The sequence below is a fragment of the Phoca vitulina genome, unplaced genomic scaffold, assembly GCF_004348235.1.
Source record: "Phoca vitulina isolate PV1807 unplaced genomic scaffold, GSC_HSeal_1.0 scaffold12, whole genome shotgun sequence".
In the NCBI taxonomy this organism is placed as follows: domain Eukaryota; kingdom Metazoa; phylum Chordata; class Mammalia; order Carnivora; family Phocidae; genus Phoca; species Phoca vitulina.
Window position 1 is genome coordinate 21,812,118 of NW_022589715.1, and position 19,560 is coordinate 21,831,677.

Genomic DNA, 19,560 nt, shown 5'->3' on the forward strand with positions numbered 1-19,560 from the left:
TCCTCTTTGAAACACAGAGGAATTTAATTAAAAAGCATAATTATAGAGTGTCATTTAATAGGGCACTTATGGACTTTGACAGATAATTCTGAAAAAGAAAATTGGGAACACTTACCTCACCAAATATTAAAATTTAAGATAAAGTGATTGTCACCAAAACGATGTATTTTGGCACATGAATAAATGGAATAATGGAATAGGCTCATGGAATAATGGAAGAGGCTAGGTGTCAGGAATGGACATAGTATGTTGACATACTTAAAATCTGATAAAGGTGACATTTCAATTCAATGGGAAAATTATGACTGATTCAAGAAATGGTGTTGACCTAATTGGCTCTCCATCTGGGAGAAAAAAGCAAGGCAGACACCACCTCCTACCTATTGCTCCTATATGCAGCAATGACTCTCAGATGGGTTTGGTTTAAAGATCTAACTGTCAGTAAACAAATAAACACATAACGTATTTGAGGAAAATTTAGTGGAAAATTCACTTTCCAAATTTCCAAATTGTGTAACTTTGGAGTAGAAGGGATATTTTTTTTTAAAAAAGATTTTATTTATTTATTTGACAGAGAGAGACACAGCGAGAGAGGGAACACAAGCAGGGGGAGTGGGAGAGGGAGAAGCAGGCTTCCCACCGAGCAGGGAGCCCGAGTGGGGCTCGATCCCAGGACCCCGAGATCATGACCCGAGCCAAAGGCAGACGCTTAACGACTGAGCCACCCAGGCGCCCCTAGAAGGGATATTTTTAATAATTGCGGAAATCCACAAAACTGAAGGGGGGAAAAGGAAGGACACGTGCCTACATATTTTTTTCAAATTTTAAGAAAAAAGAACCATAAGGAAGGTCAGATGGCAAACTGTAGATCCAGCTGAATGTAGGTAGCATATATGAAAAGACATTATCCTTATTTTACCCAAGGCTCATATAAACTGGTAATAAAATGGCAAAGGCAATAGGAACATAGGGAAAAACATGAACAGGCAATTCACAGAAGAGAAAAGAAAGATTTAAGTGGTGTCAAAAAGGATTGGTCAGAGAAAGTCAAATGTGATGATTTATTGATTAGATTGGCAAAAATTAAAAAACACCAGTAACATCTTGTGCCTGAGAGAATGTAGGAGGATGAACACTTTTACACCTTGCTGATAGGAGTATGAGCTGCTGAAACCTCCAGGAAAAATAATCTGGCAATGCTTATTAAAGTTCAAAATGCCACCACCATTGACTCAACAACCCCATTTTGGGCAGTTATTCCAGTAGATATAAAAACACTGGTACCCAAGAATAGATGGACATGGATGTTTACAGGCCACTCTGTGCGGCAAAATATCGGGCAATACATAGTCATCCATCAATGATAAAGTAACAGAATAAACATGGCGCCTGCAAGCTGTGGGATAGTATGTAGCTATCACAAAGAGTTACATTTGTCAACATATTCATCTGGAGAGATGCTAATACATTAAGAGCAAAAGCAAGTTGTGGAAAGTGTGTATAGTATGATCCCTTTTTGTAAAAAAAATTGACTAAAAGCACATAAAACTTAACACCCACGCCTGTTGTGCGTTGCGTGTGTTTATTCCAGTGTCAAGAAGCATGTCTTCACGGCATGTGCTACCTCCAGGCATGAGATGGGGTGATTTTTAACTTCTTGTTTCTGTATCTTTGGCATGTATGCTTATTACAAGAATCATGTTTTTGCTTTTTTAATTAAAAGCAATTGGATAAATGCAATTTTAAAGGGGGGGAAAAAGACAAAGTGTTCAAAACACTTCTCTGACTCATTGGGCCCTCAGGATGAAGTCCGATCTCTTTAATGGACTTGCGAGGCCCCTGGGATCTGGTGCCCGCGGGCAGCACCAGCCTCCTTTCCTTTTGTTCTGCCTTTCCCCCTCTGTTTTCCAGCTGTGCAGACCCAGAAACATTCTGGACAGCACTCTGCTCTCACTACACACCTTGAGCCTCCTTCCATGGCCTCGGCAAAGTACCCACCTACCGATTCCCATAGCTCCTTGTACCTCTGTCCCTGGTGGTGTTGTGGGCTTCCCCCTTAATCGCCTGTTCACTTAGTTTTATCCCCAGTGGACGATAATTCGCAAGAGGGCAGGAGTAGCGTTTGTCATGGTGTCCCTAGTGCCTCATCTAGCTCATTGTAGGTACAAAATACAAGAAATGTTTGTTGAACGAATAAAGGAAAGAAGGATGAAACGAATGAACAGACACCAGGCATTAGAAATACAAAGGAAAAAACATAGTCTGTGCCCTCAGATTGTATGGTGCAGAGACAGGCATGTGAACGCCCAGTTATAACATAGGAAGATAGTTATCGTTAAAGACTGAGGGAACATAAGCTACCCAAAATTGCCCGGGGAAAGTCTGGAAGGTTGCACAAGTAAGAAAACATTTAATCAAAGAGTTGAAGAATGAACAGACATTTACCAGGAAATAAGAGGATGGAGTGATGTTTCTGGCACAAGGACAAGCCCCTGCAGAGGCGCAGGGGCATCAAAGAACATGACAGAGTCTGAAGACCTCGAGCGATTTAATATTGCGCGAGCATAAAGTTCAAGGTTGGGCAAAGGAGTAAATGAAAGAAGATAAATGGAGGCATTTATCCTGGAACCAGATCATTCACGAAGGTCTCTGCAGGCCAAGCCTGTGAGTTTAGAGTTCAGAGGGGGCAGTACTGTGCAAGGTTTAAGCAGGGGTGTGACATGAGGGGGCTTAGATCACACCAGCAGGATGCGAAGGGGAGGTGGTGGGGGGGGCTCAGATGATGCAGGGTGGAGGGAGACTGGCCAGGGTGCACAGCAGGAAGGAGGTCGCTGCTGTCTTCCCCGGGTGAAGGCACTGGGCTGAGCCAGCACGGGGACTGATGTAGTAAAAGGGGGGTCAAGCTGACATGACCGGGCACTTGATGGGCTGGCATGAGGATGGGGAGGGAGTCAAAGTGGCCTCTCAAATTTCTGATTTGGCAGCTTGTCTTCTTTATTACAACACAGATGACCCGGAAGAGAAGCAAGCCTGAGAAAGGCAGAAAGTGGAGAACTGGGTGTGGGCCATGTTGAGATGATCCCTTCCCTAGGGCTGCTGAGTGTCTCAGACTGCAAGGCTTCAAACAACAGACATTGATTTCTCTCACGGTTCTAGACAGTGGAAGCCCAACATCGAGGTGCGGCAGGGCCGACTCCCTCTGAGACTCTGGGTGGCATCCTTCCTTCCCTCTCTCCAGCTTCTGGCAGTGACCGGCCATCCTCAGTGTCCTTGGCTTACAGCGGCGTGGCTCCAGTCTCTGCATCTGTCCTCACCTGGTGTTCTCCCCATGTGTCTTCCTGGGGCACTTTGCTCTTCTTCTGAGGACACTAGTCGTATTGGATTAGGACCCACCCCCATGACTTCATCTTAACTTGATTACATCAGCAAAGACCCTATTTCCCTATAAGGTCACATTCACAGGTACTGGGAGTTAGGACTTCAACACAGCCTTTGGTGGTGGTGGTGCGGAGGGACACGATTCAATGTATAACACTGAGTTTGAAGAGCCGTGGGACCTTGGGTGGAGACGTCCAGGAGGCCTCTGGATAAATGGGAGGGAGGGCTCAGGGGAGATGCCTGGGCTGCATCTTTATTTAGAATCTGCCAGCCAAGAGACAACAGCCTGAGGTGATCACAGCGAGCAGGTGAGTGGCCTGAGAAGAGAAACTGTGGGGAAGGTCATGGTCAAGCAGGTGCGAGGGGCAGAGCATCCCATGGGCAGGAGTGTGGTGTGTGTGCACGAGGGACTCCATGGCGTGGCTGACCCGGAGCTGGTCTGGGCCCTTCCTTTGCCGGGCGCTGACCATCACCCCCTGGAGGGCCAGCCCGTGTTTTCGGCTGCCTGGTTCTTCCATGCCTGAATCTCTCCCCCCGCATTTGACATGGCCTTTTTCCTTACTCAGGAAGCACTGGAGCCCTGCAGCCATCTCCTGTAGGAGTCAGCAGGGATGTTTCGGGATGTTGTTGGGGCAGCCGCCTCCCCCAGCTCAGCACTACAGTGCAGCATTGATAAAGCAAACAAGGCCGGCTTGTTTGTGTTTTGCGTTTCTTCAGAAATGAGCTGGCAGTTTTGTAATAACACTGAGGAATTACGCTTTATTGCATCACCAAAATATTCCCATATGGCCATAAAAGTGTTGTCCAGAGCGTATGCAGTCTTTCCCCTCCCATTGCACACCCACTCAGCTGTGCGAAAGGCTGCAAAGCCAGCTCTGGGGTATCAGAGAAAGCCGCAGATTCTCAAATGTGAGACTGAAAGTCAGGGCAAGACTGGAGTGACTCAGCCAAGGGCTTCTGGAAGGCGTGCCTTTCAAATACGGTAAACGATAGATGGTGTTCTCTGTGAGGGCAAGGTCCCTGGCTGGTTTGTTCCCGCTTGCGGCCCCTGCATCTGATAGGCTTATGCTAGACACTCAGCAAATATCCCCAGGCTCTGGGTGGCCCAGGATGTGAGCTGTGTGTCCACACCGGAATCAGTAAATTTCTGACCAGCCATGCCCAGCCGATGCAGCAACTCTCCACCCACCAATGCGGGGTGCACAGGAGTGGGGTGCTTGTATGTCACCTTTTCTTTTCCCCTGTGGGACTCCGGCCGTCAGTGGCCAGGCCTACAGCAGATCGGCCGTTCTGGGCTAACACTGCTCTTTCCAGCAAGACCTATCTCCTCTGGCTCTGCAGAATGCATGACAAACAATGGCTACAGTGACTATTTGCATCCTGACTTAATTAAAATAATGGCTAATATTTATCAAGTGCCTGCTATGGATCAGACTCTGTGCTAAGTGTTTAATATGTATTATTTCAAGTAACTCTTGCAATAACTCTAGGAGATAGGTGCTACAATTTTAAATAATGAAGTCGCATTACCCAAGTTCTCGCAGCTAGAATGCAGTCTTGGGGGTGTTTGTACCCAGACCGCCTGGGACCAGAGCCCACCTACTGAAGCCCTTTGTTGTGCTCATGAGCTTTGCCCATCTCCTGTTGAGATTTCTTGTTCAGTTACTGCATGTTTAACTTAGGGATTATTGCCCAAGAGATGGGGCGGGAATGATGTGCACGGTCGGGAAGCCCTCAGGGCAGCTGCTGAATTAGGACGCAGGAATTAGGACACAAGTTTGGCTCTGGGAAGAAAAACAGCAGTGGGTTTAGCAGGAAGTGCAGAGGAGCTTGAGTGCCCAGGGTCATTGCTGCCCCGTGAGCCCTGCCTGTCTGTCAGGCTCTGTTCGGCTGTCACTGCGCACCAGTTTACTAAAGGGCACGGACTTGCAGCCTGGGCTTCTTTGTCAGTCAGCAAATTATGCATCAGGTCCAGTGACTCATAGCCTTTGGGGATTAGCAAGGCCCTCAAAGATAATCCAGTTGGACCCTCTGATTTCACAGGTGAGAAGCCTGAGCCCAAAGGGCAGAGCAAGGATGATGGCAGATTAAAGGTGGCTGCAAATTCTTTGTCACTTCTCCCATTGAGAGGAGGACTGTATCCCTCTCCTCGAATCTGGGTAGGCTCTGTGACACTTAGCTCATAGAAAGCTGCCCAAGCGACACTCTACCAGTTTCTGGACTCAGGCATTAAGAGACTGGAAGGTTCTAATTCCTGCTCTGTGCACATAGACTCTTGGGACCCAGATGCCATGCGGTGAGGAAGCCCAAGTAGCACCTTACAGACACATGTGGAGAGGAATTGGAGTCCCCGGTCAACAGCCCCTGCTGACCCTTGGCATTTTGGGGCCAACTTGGAAGTGGGTCCTTCAGCTCCAGTCAATGGAAGCACATGGAACAGAAACAGCCATCTCGACAGAGCCCTGCCCAAAATGTAGATTTTCAGCAAACAAAATGCTTGTTGCTATTTTAAGTCACTAAGTTTGGGGCTGGTTTGCTGGGCAGCAACAGATAATCAGAACAAGGACCAAGTAGTAGGTGTTATTATGACCCGCCGCTGGTATTCCTTTCACTCTATTGCCGTGGTGCTCATGGCTCGCTTTGGGTCACCCTGGTCACTCACCAGTCTCAACGGTCTGTGAGGTTGGAAAGCCTGGTGCATTACCTTGCATGAGGACCACTGGACTTGAATGTCTTCAGCAAAAGTTACCAAATCTAATGGTCATGAGAATCCTGGGGCCTGGGGGTTAGGTATATAGATTCTTGGGGCACATTCTAGGATATATTGAATTAGAATCTTTAGGCGTGAGACCCAGACATTGCCATGTTTGTTTGTTTGTTTCCCAGGTGATCCTGAAGATCAGCTGGCTTTGGAAGTCACTGATCACGAATTGTTTGCAACTGGGAGAAATGTCCCAGCATCACCTATGTGCACCGATTATCCTAAACTAGATATTACTGGAATGTTTCCATTTATGTTAAAATTTCTGGGTGGGATGCGTTATTTCTATTCTCCAGCTAAGCCAACCTGGGGATTCTAAGTTCTTAAAATACTTACCCTTCATTTAACTTGGTGTTGGCCTGGGTGTCTCTGATGCCCCTGGACCAGGCTAATGTGTGCAAATAAAAGGAATGAATCCATTAATCATTAATGTTGTTCACTAAATATTTATGACTTTCTCCTCTTGTAATATAGTGAGATTGCTTTTCCTGGATCCCTGTGATAGAGTGGGACCATATAAATAACTCTGGTTAATGAGCAGAAGTGGTATGTGTCACTTCTGGGCCAGAGCATTTTATTGCAAGTGCAAAACCCTCCAGAATTCTCTCTCTCAAACTGTATTGTGAGTGACAATGTTCTGGATGGTGGTTGTTAGAGCAGCACAGTCCCCTGAGTGAGAATGATGTATAGGGCCTCCCTGCTGACCTACAACGGACATGTGATATTAGCAAGAAAAGCATTTTTATTGTTTGAAGCCACTGAAATTTGGGGGAAGACTGTATTATAACATAATCTAGCTAGCCAAATGATATAGCCAGAGATGGTAGACTTATCATTCCGAAGCCTCTTCTCTCTGTGTCTACTGGGAAGGATCATGCCCCATGGCCAATTTGAATTTTTTTGTTTTTCCTCTTTAAAGACTTGTTAATAACAAAGTTCTACTCCCATTCTTGCATGAATGAACACTTCCTCCCCCCCCCCCCCCCCCCCCCCCCGTAAACTTATCAGGGACCTGTCAGTATTCTCAGAACAGCCAGTAAGTGTTGAGAACGTGATGTTATCAGTTGAAAGGTAATGGATTTTGTTTGCCTATCACACGGGACTCTGATAATGAGGAATCCTGGGGCATAAACTAATTTAATGAAAAGTCTACTTAAATGTATAATATACACTGTGTAATATTATCTTTTCCAAAGGGCTGTCTTACAAAAAAAACAAAACAAAACAAAGGCCGGGGCACCTGGGTCGCTCAGCCGTCTGACTCTTGATTTTAGCTCAGGTCATGGTCTCAGGGTGGTGAGATCGAGTCCCGTGTTGGGCTCCGCGCTGGGCATGGAGCCTGCTTGGGATTCTCTCTCCTTCTTCCTCTGCCCCTCCCCGTGCCTCCCTCTCTAAAAAAAAAATAATAATAAATAAAAGGCTGTCTTACAAGGCATGTTTCTTGACTTTTCTGAAAAACCACCGGTACGAGATAATCTTTTTGTCAGTGAAATGAATGTGGGTTTCCTACACTCAGCAAAGTTGTGCTCTATGTTAAGACTTTATTTTCAGAGATCATTTTTCTCTTGTTTTGTAGTAGAGAAGCTGAGAAGCCCGGTATTCAAAGAGAGGCAATGCGGCCCTTTCTCCTGAGCCAGCACGTGGTCCCGCGCCTATGCGGCTGCAACTGGCCACTGATCCGTATTCCTTTTCTTATGAGGAGAAAGGGAACCTGATAGATGCTTTCTTTCGTCTTGTTTGCAAAGAGTCACCAATACTTCTTGGTATCCTAGGTGGTGGGTTTATCTTACCGTTTAACAAATAATGAAGTATCTCCTCATTTGATCTATATTTGAATTTTGTTTCTGAATTTAGAAGCTTTAATGTTTTACTCAAGTAATAGGTGTATATATTCTGTTAATAGATAATTCAATTATTGCAAATAATGCGGAAATTCCTCCTTGCTAACTCCCATTTCCCATTCTCTTTTCCAGGGTGGGTTGCTGTTATCAAAATTATATGTGTATCCCTTCAAGTTTTTATACATGTGTTTACATACATATATGTTTCTATAAAATTATGTAGTATTTGTGGATTTTAATTTTTTTACATACATGGAATCTAGTGTACCTACTATCTGCAAATTTCTTTCTTCACTTAATAACATATCTTAGACAGTTTTCCATGTCAGTAAAAATAGAGAAATCTCATTGTTTTCTATGACATGGATGTGCCATTGTATATTTAATAATTTCTCTATTTAAAGACATTAAGGTCATTTCCAAGATTTTGTATTCCAAATAGCATGGCCACAAGCATCTTTATATGTGATTTGTGCACATATGTGAATGTTTCTTTAGAGTTCATACATAAATATGGAGTGGTTTTGTCAAAAATTCTGGAACTTTCAATTTTTTTGCCTATTTAGTTAGTTAGTTTCAGAGGTAGAATTTAGTGATTCATCAGTTGCATATAACACACGGTGCTCATTACATCAAGTGCCCTTCGTAATGCCCATCACACAGTTACCCCATCCTCCCACCCACCTCCCCTCCAGCAACCCTCAGTTTGTTTCCTATAGTTAAGGTCTCCTATAGTTTACCTCCCTCTCAATTTTCATCTTATTTTATTTTTCCTTCCCCTCCCCTATGTTCATCTGTTTTGTTGCAACACGTCTACAGCTCTCACAAATAAGTCTCCTGGGAACAAAAGTGTCCTCCAACAAACCTGGCCGAGCAAAGTGGAAACAAACAGACCGTAAATCTCCCAAAACTTCATGGGTTTTGTTTCTTAAATTCCACATATGAGTGAAATCATATGATAATTGTCTTTCTCTGATTGACTTATTTCACTTAGCATGATACCCTCTAGTTCCAACTATGTCATTGCAAATGGCAAGATTTCATTCTTTTTGATGGCTGAGTAATAGTCCATGGTGTGTGTGTGTGTGTGTGTGTGTGTGTGTGTGTGTGTGTGTACACCACATCTTCTTTATCCATTCATCTGTTGATGGACATCTGGGCTCTTTCCATAGTTTGGCTATTGTGGACATTGCTGCTATAAACATTGGGGTGCAGGTGCCCTTTCGAATCACTGTGTTTGTATCCTTTGGATAAATACCTAGAAGTGCAATTGCTGGGTCATAGGGTAGCTCTATTTTCAACTTTTTGAGGAATCTCCATACTGTTTTCCAGAGTGGCTGCACCAGCTTGCATTCCCACCAACAGTGCAAGAGGGTTCCCCTTTCTCCACATCCTCCCCAACATCTTGGATCTTTCATTTTAATAGATACTTTTCAATTTCCCTCCAAGTGACCAGGTCATTACAAGAGAACGGTCATATCCCACTATTCTTGCCATCATTTATATTAAGAAACTTTTATCTCAAAGGTGAAAATGATATTCTATTTGCACTTCTCCAATTAACAGTGAAATTAAACTGTTTTTACATTTTTATTTCTATAAATTACTTCTTTAGAATCTTTTCTCTTTTTCCTATTGGACTGTTTATCTTTTTCTTATTAATTAATGGCATTCTCTATATTTTCTGCATACTCTTCCCTTATCTGTCATATTCATTGCAATGATTTTCTGAGTATTTCTTTCAACTTTGTTCGTGGTTGTTTTTTTCTGGCTGCCTCATCGCCTCTGTTATCCATTAGTCAAGTTCGTGTATTCCTTGAGTCTGGTGGCTCTTGTTGAAGGTGTAGCTTTCCTCCAATGTTTGATGTTTTGTGACTATGAGCAATTCTGTGTATACGTTCTTGTGTGTTAACTGCGATGCATGTGTTACCTGTTCACTAGTCGGCATAGGACAGGGTAAGAAGTAGAGAGAGCGGCATTGCATGCTGCTCACTGTGTTTATACTCGAGTGTGCCCATGGTGTGCCTGGGGGGAGCAAATTGCTGCCAGGCGTGTTACCTTGATAGTTAGACTCTTAGGCAGAAGTGCTTCTCATACTTGCTGGGGGTTGTGAGTTGCCCAAGGCGAGAGTCTGCTTCTCTGCCCAAGCACACATGCTCATTGCTCATCCGTAAGCACAGATAGCTCTGTTGTTTGCTGCCTGATCCCGTGGATCCATCCAAGTGGGAGGCATGGGCAGGAACAAGGGAAGATGGAAGGAGAGGAAGGAGGAAGGATTCCACATACTTGGTGGCTCTTACTGTGAAAGCTTAAATAAGAATCCTGTTAGTGATTGCGGGACCCTCCTTCTTTACTCTCTTGGTAGGCTGTGCCCTATTTTTGCTTCACCTTTTGTAGGTGCCCTCTCCTGTGTGCATGTTGATTGTGGTTTTCTTCTTCAGTCCAATCCTATCTGTATTCCCTGTTTTAGTGACTTTTTCCCTGATTTCTGGTCCACTAATGGTACATCTTATTTTTCAGAGTGGACAAGACCTTCTAAGAATTCGGGGTGAAAGGTTGCCATGTGAAATCTGTCAGCTGTCTTGAATTAGAAGATCAGAAGTCATCCTCCCTGATTTATATGGCACTATTCCCTCAGATACTTCTGAAATATTAAATGTTTCTCTTGAGCAAGAGGGAACAGGGGAAGATGGGAGGGTTTGTCTCATTAATGTAAATATTCTCATCTAGCCATAGTTGCACTAGACTATTTACATAAACAAAACAGGATAGATAGAAGGAAGGAACCCAGACAGTGCAAAAAAAAAAAAAAATCTATCTTCGGATTTATCTCTGACAGTATTGTCTACTGGAATTTCCCCAAAGGCCCTATCCTGACTTATGAGTTGCCATGTGTCCATTGTTTTTTAATATTACTTAAATATTCATATCCTAGTCAGTTTTCAAGTTGCAACACGTCTACAGCTCTCACAAATAAGTCTCCTGGGAACAAAAGTGTCCTCCAACAAACCTGGCCGAGCAAAGTGGAAACAAACAGACCGTAAATCTCCCAAAGCAGCCTTGGCTTTGTGGCTTGTGGCTGGGGGCAATATTTTTGTAAGTTGCTCATGCCCATGACAAATATGTGCCCTGGCAACTTCTCCTTGACTAGGCTTTACCTCCAGTGAACAGGGAAAATCCTGCTCATGGACGGTGGGCCGCGGCAAGCAGGCCTTCGTTTCTTCTTTCCCTCTTCCTCCCTTTCCGGAGCCCAGGCTCTGTGGTCCCTCCTCCCCACTATGAGCAAGGGACAAGATGAAAGAGGACTGACTCTGTATCTCAGTGTCAATGGGTTATTTGATCTTGGGGTGACCAGTGGGTTTTGCCCCTCCCTACCGATATACACAATCCCTTGGAAAGATTTAGTTCACATGTCACAGATGGGCCACCACAAAGAAGAGTAGAACTGGCATCTACATTTATGTTAATAGAGAAGGTAGGTGCCTGCAAGACAGTTTCCATTAATCTGTCTGGAAATTTTCTCCTGTGAATGTTGGTATCTGTGTTCCTATGTGATGAGAAAGAGAAAGTAAACAAGGCTGACTTTTCTTCAGGACTGTAGTTTGAGAAATATTTGAATAAGTTGAAGCAGAGCATAAAAGTTTATTTTATTTAATGTAGTCAGAAGAGGTTAACTGACTTTGTTCTCAGATCACCAATTTGAGGAAATTGAATCTATCCCGAGAGATCCCATTTATCAGGCTCTCAATGGCTCAGAGAATTTTACATCCTTGGTGAAATGACAAGACATGAACACACTAACCTTGAAACTGCAGGGGTGGAAAGTCAAGAGGACCTCTAATTTATTGAAGGAGGTAAAGATATTCAGATTCAAATTGGACGTATTTTCCTTTACCAAATTGCGCCGAATTCAGAGGGAATACAGATTTGTGGAAATTGCAGATATTTGATGGAAATGAATTCACAGTATTAAAAGAAAGTCTCAGATTTCTAAAATGCATATGAATCATCCTTTATGTCTCTATAGCTGTTCTTGGAATGGAAACTTCAAGATATTCAGAACTGCTGAACATTAGCTCCCAGCAGTCTGACTGCTTGGGTTAAAAGTGTGTTGTATCCACCGGGAAGAAGTCATAATCCTGAAGTTTTGGAGACAGGGATATACATACTAGACTAAACTACAAATATATTCCATAGGTTTGATAACTCCGCCTGTTGATACCAGTTCCATAATCAACAGGGATGAAATTGAACTCACACTAGTAACAGGCCTTTAAATGTTTTATGGAAACAGAATTTATTAAAGTATGTTTTGAGGGGCACCTGGGTGGCTCAGTCAGTTGTGCGACTGACTTTTGGTTTCAGCTCAGGTCATGACTTCAGGGTCCTGGGCTCGACCCTGCGTTGGTCTCCATGCTCAGCAGGGAGTCTGCTTGTTCCTCTCCCTCTGCCCCTCCCCTCTGCTCGTGCACTCTCTCAAATAAATAAATCTTTAAAAACTATGTTTTGATTTGTTTTGGTATTAGAGATAAAAAGCCCATATTCCTGGCTAACAAATGGATGATTGGTACAACTTGCATGCAGTTCACATCCATCTGTGGCCCATCACTGGGCAAATAAAGTGCCCAGCTGGATGGGGTCTCTTTGGAGGGATTCTGACTCATGGCTGCTCTCCACAACAATTTCAGGACTACTAAATGCCCGGATGATTGTGCATGATGGGTGCAGGTGCTGGTATCATTTGGCCAGACTTTTCCCCCATAGAAATGGGATGATGCTCTCTTTCATCTCTGTGCCTGGGGTTCTGTTTTCATCAGCCTTCAGTACGGAGCCCTCAGTGGGGGGATGACCGGCTCATCCAAGCAAAGGCTGTCCCTGATCCAATGCAGTCCCTGCACGCTCTGTGCTCCGTGTTTTGCCTATGGCATTTCTGCTCCCTGACTTGGATTTTCCTTGGGCTTTTTGGGATGGCCGTGTGACGCATTGTTGGTAATGAAACTTAAATCTTTGTTCTGGATAAACGCTATCCTTAAATATTATGCTTTTCAGCTTGGATTATTATTATTATTATTATTATTATTATTATTAAAGATTTTATTTATTTATTTGACAGAGACAGAGATAGCGAGAGCAGAAACACAAGCAGGGGGAGTGGGAAAGGGAGAGCAGGCTTCCACGGAGCAGGGAGCCCAATGCGGGGCTCAATCCCAGGACCCTGGGATCACGACCCGAGCCGAAGGCAAACACTTAATGACTGAGCCACCCAGGCGCCCCTCAGCTTGGATTATTGCCACACTTATTTTACAAACCTTTGTCTGTCCTAAAATGTAATTTTAGTTTTTTGTCTAAGATCTGTGACAGATTCTAATCCCCCTCGCCCCCGGCTTTGTTTTCCATCTTTACATATGGGACACTCCTCTCCAGTTGAGATATCTTTGGCATACTTTTCTATCCTGCTGGCCCTCTTGCCTCTAAGCCATTTGTGACTGCTTAGAAGCATGCAGACTTTTTTTTTTTTTTCCCAGCTCTAATGGATTAAGCCATAGTTCAGGTTCTAAAAAAAAATCCTTATGAGTGGTTTTATGCTGTGCAATCTTCAGATGTTAATTTGCAGCCCTTCAACATTCTCTAGTCAGGCAAAGCCTGGGGGTGAGAGGGAAGAGGTTGGCTTCTAAACCGTTTACATAATGAAACTAGCTCAAATCTTTTTTCATTATGAAAGTAATACCATATCTATTAGAGGAAAAACTAGAAATAGAGAAAAAGAAAAAGAACCCAGTATCCAGAGAAAATGTGTATTCATTCTGATTGTCTTTTTTTTTTTTTTTTATGCACATAAATTGCCCAGCTGTTGGGGCTACAACTCAGATTTGTATCCAGCTTTTACATTTCATATCACATCATAAACATTTCCTTATGGTAATGCTAACTTCATAAACATGTGTAATGGCTTCAAGACATGGAATCGCAAAGATGGGCCATCATTCAACAGCTCCTATACTGTGTCCAAATTTTCACGGGTGTACGTAATGATGTAACGGACATCTTTGTGCATATGGCTTTTAAAGATTATGTTCCTAAGCTGGTAGTTTGCTGCCTAGAACTAGACTCAAAACTCCAGAAAAAGTCTCCCCAACATGAAATTCAAATATTTAAAAGAGAAAAACAGGGAAATCTGAATAAACCTCTTACAGACCCATGGTACATTTAATGAAAGAAACTGACCTAGGTGCCATACATGGACTAAAGTATATAGACTTTTTCCACATGTCTTTTTTTCTGTTCTAGGGTGCAATCCAGGATATAGCTTTTAGGATTCAACTTTTAAAACATGGTGATAGTAGTTTGTTCAGAAAAAGAGCTGAGTCGTGTATTCTCTGGGTCGTTGCATAGCTAATAATGTCTTCCTGACTCTGACTCATAGACAGCAGCCTTGTGGGTGGGATTCCTGAGTCACAATTCCCTCCCCTCCCCCCTTTTTCCTCCTTTGTTATTATTTTTTATTTTTTATTTTTTATTTTTTTTAAAGATTTTATTTATTTGACAGAGAGAGACACAGCGAGAGCAGGAACACAAGCAGGGGGAGTGGGAGAGGGAGAAGCAGGCTTCCCGCCGAGCAGGGAGCCCGATGTGGGACTCGATCCCGGGACCCCGGGATCATGACCTGAGCCGAGGGCAGACGCTTAACGACTGAGCCACCCAGGCGCCCTGTTATTATTTTTTAAAGATTTTATTCATTTATTTGAGAGACAGAGAGCAGGAGCAGAGGGAGAGGGACAAGCAGATTCGGTGCTGAGTGCAGAGGCCAACACAGGGCTCAATCTCACGACCCCAAGATCATGACCTAAACTGAAACTGAGACCGGACCCTCAACCGACTGAGCCACCTAGGTGCCCCTGTTTTCCTCCTTTAACTATTTGAATATAATTATCATGTTCCTTTTACATTTCTTTTTCTTCAGTCTGATCACTCTGAGTCCCTTGAGTTTTGCTTCTATGATCTGGTTCCTCATATGTTCTCGCTTTTTGTGTGATCTTTGGCGAGGCTTCACAACTCTGATTGCTTGCAACTTGTCAGAATCTCACTGGTGGTTTGCTGTCTAGCACAGGATCAAAACTCAAGAAGTCTCACCGACACAAAATACAGCAGAATTGCCACCACTTCCATCTTCAACACTTGGCTTTTTGACATAGTCCATGGTCATGATCCCTCCTTTAGCAGCTAAATCACTTTGTTGCTTCATACTGAATGTCTATTCAAATAAAATGTTAATACCAAATAAAAAGTTGTTAATAACATGAGGAAATGCTTATGATATCATATGAGTTTCAATATTGTCTGTTCAAATAAAATAAAATGCATGGGTTATTGATCTGTCTTAACCCAAGCATTCTCTAGTGGAAAATTCTCTACATTACAGTGGTTTGTGGCTCTCCAAAGCTCAGCCTTACCCAACAAAATCTTATTCCTTAGTATTTCCTTTAGGGAGGTATTAAATCAAATTAAAATGTTTTCCTTAGGGAAGGTGATAATGAAAGCTGTACAGTTGTTATCTTCAACAAAATACAGATTGCCCCCATCTGGTAAGTTAATTTCAAATCTAGGGAGGCCTAAATGTATAAATATCTTCACTATGAATTGACCCAAACCATCAATAAGCAATGAGCTATTAAACGAGGCAGCACATTGGTCATAAACAAAATTAGTGACTTGGTACAGTTATTAACAGACCGAAGATTCCTCTTCATAGATAACATGGTATCATTTTGAATACAAACATATAGCATAATGAAAGACTCTGCTCGTATAATGAAAGACTATAAAATGAAGACAGATTAGGGCTAATGGTATTTCCTTGGTTTACCCAATTAATGACCCAAGTTAAATAATAAATGAAATCAGTCTGGAACAGCTATTAATATATCTTTCCCAGTCCTTAATGATCTTTGCATTCTCTCTCAATACTTATAGATCATCACCACCACCACCATCATCATCATCACTAATTTTTATTGAGCAACTGGTATGTGTAGGTTCAATGCTTAATGTCTTGCATTCATTACCACTTATAATCTCCACAAAAAATCCTGTGGAATAAGTATTAATGACCTCATTTTACAGAAAGGGAAACTGAGGCTCAGGGAAGAAAAGCAGATTTTCAACTTTATATTTCTCTTAAAAGGTGAAGCTGACCTTCAAGGCCTGCCTGACTCCCAAACTCATGTGAACATTGCCTTTCATTCATATTGTCATATTTTTATTTTCATAGTCACTAAGAGGTTCTAGACTACACCTAATTGGTATCATTCCTGGGATCTACCTTTCCCCCTTTTTGAAAATTTGGATATTATTTTATCCATCTCCACTTTGATTTCTTGGGAACTATTAACTACTTCCTCGATCATAGTCTGCATGTTCCTTCGGCAAACTGGCATGGTAGAGATTTGGGCCTGGAGAATTAACTTTACTTAATGGGAACCAGTTTACCATCGCTAGTAAAATTAGGATTAGAGTTTAGTATAGAAAGAGTTTGGGAACCATCCAGATTAGGTAATGAAATCCCTTGGGTCTGAGCCTTTGCTGAAGAAAAAAAGCCCCCCTTACTAATCCTGGCCCTGAGGGAATTCTGCCGGGTGAATTCATGTTCTAAGTTTCAGAGTTAGTAAGGCTGCAAATTTTATGAATCACTTGGCTCTCTCCTGTCTGAAGCCCTGGTCAGGTTTTCCTAAGTTTTGCCCAGGTATTGACCTGGCTGTGGTCAACATTTGAGGTAGATAGCTTCTGGGGACAAGAAGACTCCGTTAAGGCAGCCAAAGTTGACAGGTTGGTGGCATTTAGCATGGCTCTTGCAGAATATGGAGCGTTCTGACCACCTCTGGGTCACCAACTCCATTATGGTGGTCTTCTCTCACAAACTCTGGGGCTTCTAGTTTAGCCCAGCTTCAGTGCTATTCTGTTTGACTCTCAGTGCACCTTCAACATAGGAACACAGGAAAACATTAAAACATCTTGATGGATTCACATGTTCTGATAGAAAGGGTAATAGGTCTTTGATTTCTTAATTGGGGAAAAAATACAAAAGAACTACAGACGATGAACATTAATGTGCTGAACTCAAAAACAAATAAATGGAAACTTTTCGTCCTACTTGCTTTAGTTTCTTTTTCTTTGTAAAGAAATAAAATATTACAATAAAGTTGAACTGTCTTTTGCTCTCATCTCCATTCACCTCCTTTCCTCCCCAGAAGCAAGGACTACCACAAATCTGTCATGTGTAAATGTATATAGATATCAACAGACAATATATAATTGTTTTTCATGAAGTGTACAGAAATGGTCTCATATGACACACAGTGTTATGCAACTCTCCCCACTCGACATTATGTTGTTGAAATTTATTTTTGCTGATATATAAAATATATAATTCAGTCACAAATTGTCTTGATATTTTATTCTTTATATCAGTACTTGTCTATTTTCCTTCTGATGAAGGATGTTTCCAATACTTTATGACTGCAAAGAGAGCTCTTTTCTAGAGCATAGGGGCAGGACTTCACTTGAGGTATTAACCTACAGTTAATATGACTGGGTAGTCAACTTCCAGGTTCCAATTCTTATGGAACAATTCTCCAAAGTGAATCAAATAGTACTTGCATTTGCAGTTTTGACAATTCCTGTTTTTCTTCATCCTAGCCAACAGGAATATGTCAGACTTTCAGCTTTTGTCCTGTTGAGAAATGTTAAATGGAAGCTCAGTCTTATTTTGTTTCATTTTCCCTGTACTAGTATTTCATATGCTAATCATCCATTCCTGTTATTCTGTGAATACAAGGAAGGAACACTCGTCTATCGCTCTCAATAAAGTGGACTTTATTATACTAAAGTTTTAGTGTTGATTTAATCAAATTAATCAGTCTTTTATAATTTTTGCTTTTTGTATTCTGTTTAGGAGTTCCTTCCCTTTCCAAGGTCATACAGATGCTTTGATTTTACAATCAATCTGGAATTTATTTTTTGAATGGTGTTAATGGAGATTCAGTGGTACTGTTTTAGCTATGAAAATGTCCATATGGAAATTAAGTTGTCTCAGTTCCATTTATTAAATAGTATTTCCCCCAATGATTTATAATGTCTCATCTACTTTATAGCTAGGATTTTATACATCTGCTTTATACTGGGTCTATTTTGGGGCTTTTTTTTTTTTTTTTTAAGATTTTATTTATTTATTTGACAAAGAGCACAAGTAGGCAGAGCGGCAGGCAGAGGGAGAGGGAGAAGCAGGCTCCCTGCTGAGCAGGGAGCCTGATGCAGGACGCGATCCTAGGACCCTCGGATCATGACCTGAGCTGAAGGCAGACACTTAACTGACTGCGCCACCCAGGTGCCCCTATTTCTGGGCTCTTTATTCTATTCCATTGATCTGCTTGTCCATCTCTGGGCTGTTATTCTTGCTGTCTTACTTTACAGTGTGCCTATATAGCTTCTAAGGTAAGTTCTTTGTTCCAGAATTATTTTGGCTACATCTTGGCTTTTTGTTTTTCCATATGCAGTTTAGAAATGGACAAATTTCAATGAAAATGCCTAGTGAGATTTTTTTTTAAAGATTTTATTTATTTGTTTGTTTGTTTATTTTTTTATTTATTTGACAGAGAGAGAGAGACAGTGAGAGAGGGAACACAAGCAGGGGGAGCGGGAGAGGGAGAAGCAGGCTCCCTGCTGCAGACTCCCTGTGGAGCAGGGAGCCCGATGGGGGTCTTGATCCCAGGACCCTGGGATCATGACCTGAGCCAAAGGCAGACGCTTAACGACTGAGCCACCCAGGTGCCCCTGCCTAGTGAGATTTTGATCAGAATTGCATAGAATTTATAAGTTAAGTTGATAAGAATATTGTACCAGATATCTTTTACTTCTTCCTTCAAATTCACTCTTTTAAAATAAGTAAAACATTACAATAAATTTGAATTCCTTTCTCTCTTACTGTCTTACTTTGGAAGACTGAATTTTACTCAATTACCTTTCCAGGTATATATTATATATATATACCTTATAATAATATATACTAGCCCTATATATAGGTTATTAAATAAATGAATACAATATCCAAAGAGTTAAGGAACAGAATAATATCCATAAAGAAGAACAAGTATTGTGAAACAAAAACAATTTAGATGTGAATCCTGAACATAAGTAAATCTTGACATAGAAAAAAAAGAATAAAAAATCCTGGAAATGTCAGTATATTCTCTGAAATTTAAAATACAAATCAATACATAGGATAAGCTCTAGATTGGGAACTCTTTAGAGATAATTGATGAATTGGGATATAGTATGGTAGAAATCACATGGAAAGCTATAGAGCTAAAGAGATAAAAAATATGAATATGATGATGTGAAGGGCAGGCAAAAAGGTTCCAACACAAATGAAATAGGATTTAAAGAAGTACAAAATAAAGGGAATGGCATACGGCAGAAAATCAATATTAGAAGCAATAGTAACAGAATGTTAGAACTATAGAAAAATATGAGTATTAAGACTGTAAAGCAGACAGTGTTCTGAGCAGGATGAAATAAACTCACATC

At 42.0% G+C, this 19,560-nt stretch overlaps 1 protein-coding gene across 1 annotated transcript in view; it reads left to right on the forward strand.

Moving 5' to 3' along the window:
• Window positions 1-7,793: 7,793 nt before the first annotated feature.
• The window catches only part of EVA1A (eva-1 homolog A, regulator of programmed cell death), a 73,713-nt gene continuing 61,946 nt past the window's right edge, over window positions 7,794-19,560 (forward strand). Inside the window, exon 1 of the mRNA XM_032411197.1 lies at window positions 7,794-7,902. Coding sequence (XP_032267088.1) covers window positions 7,794-7,902 — 109 coding nt within the window. The remainder of the gene's footprint in view (window positions 7,903-19,560) is intronic.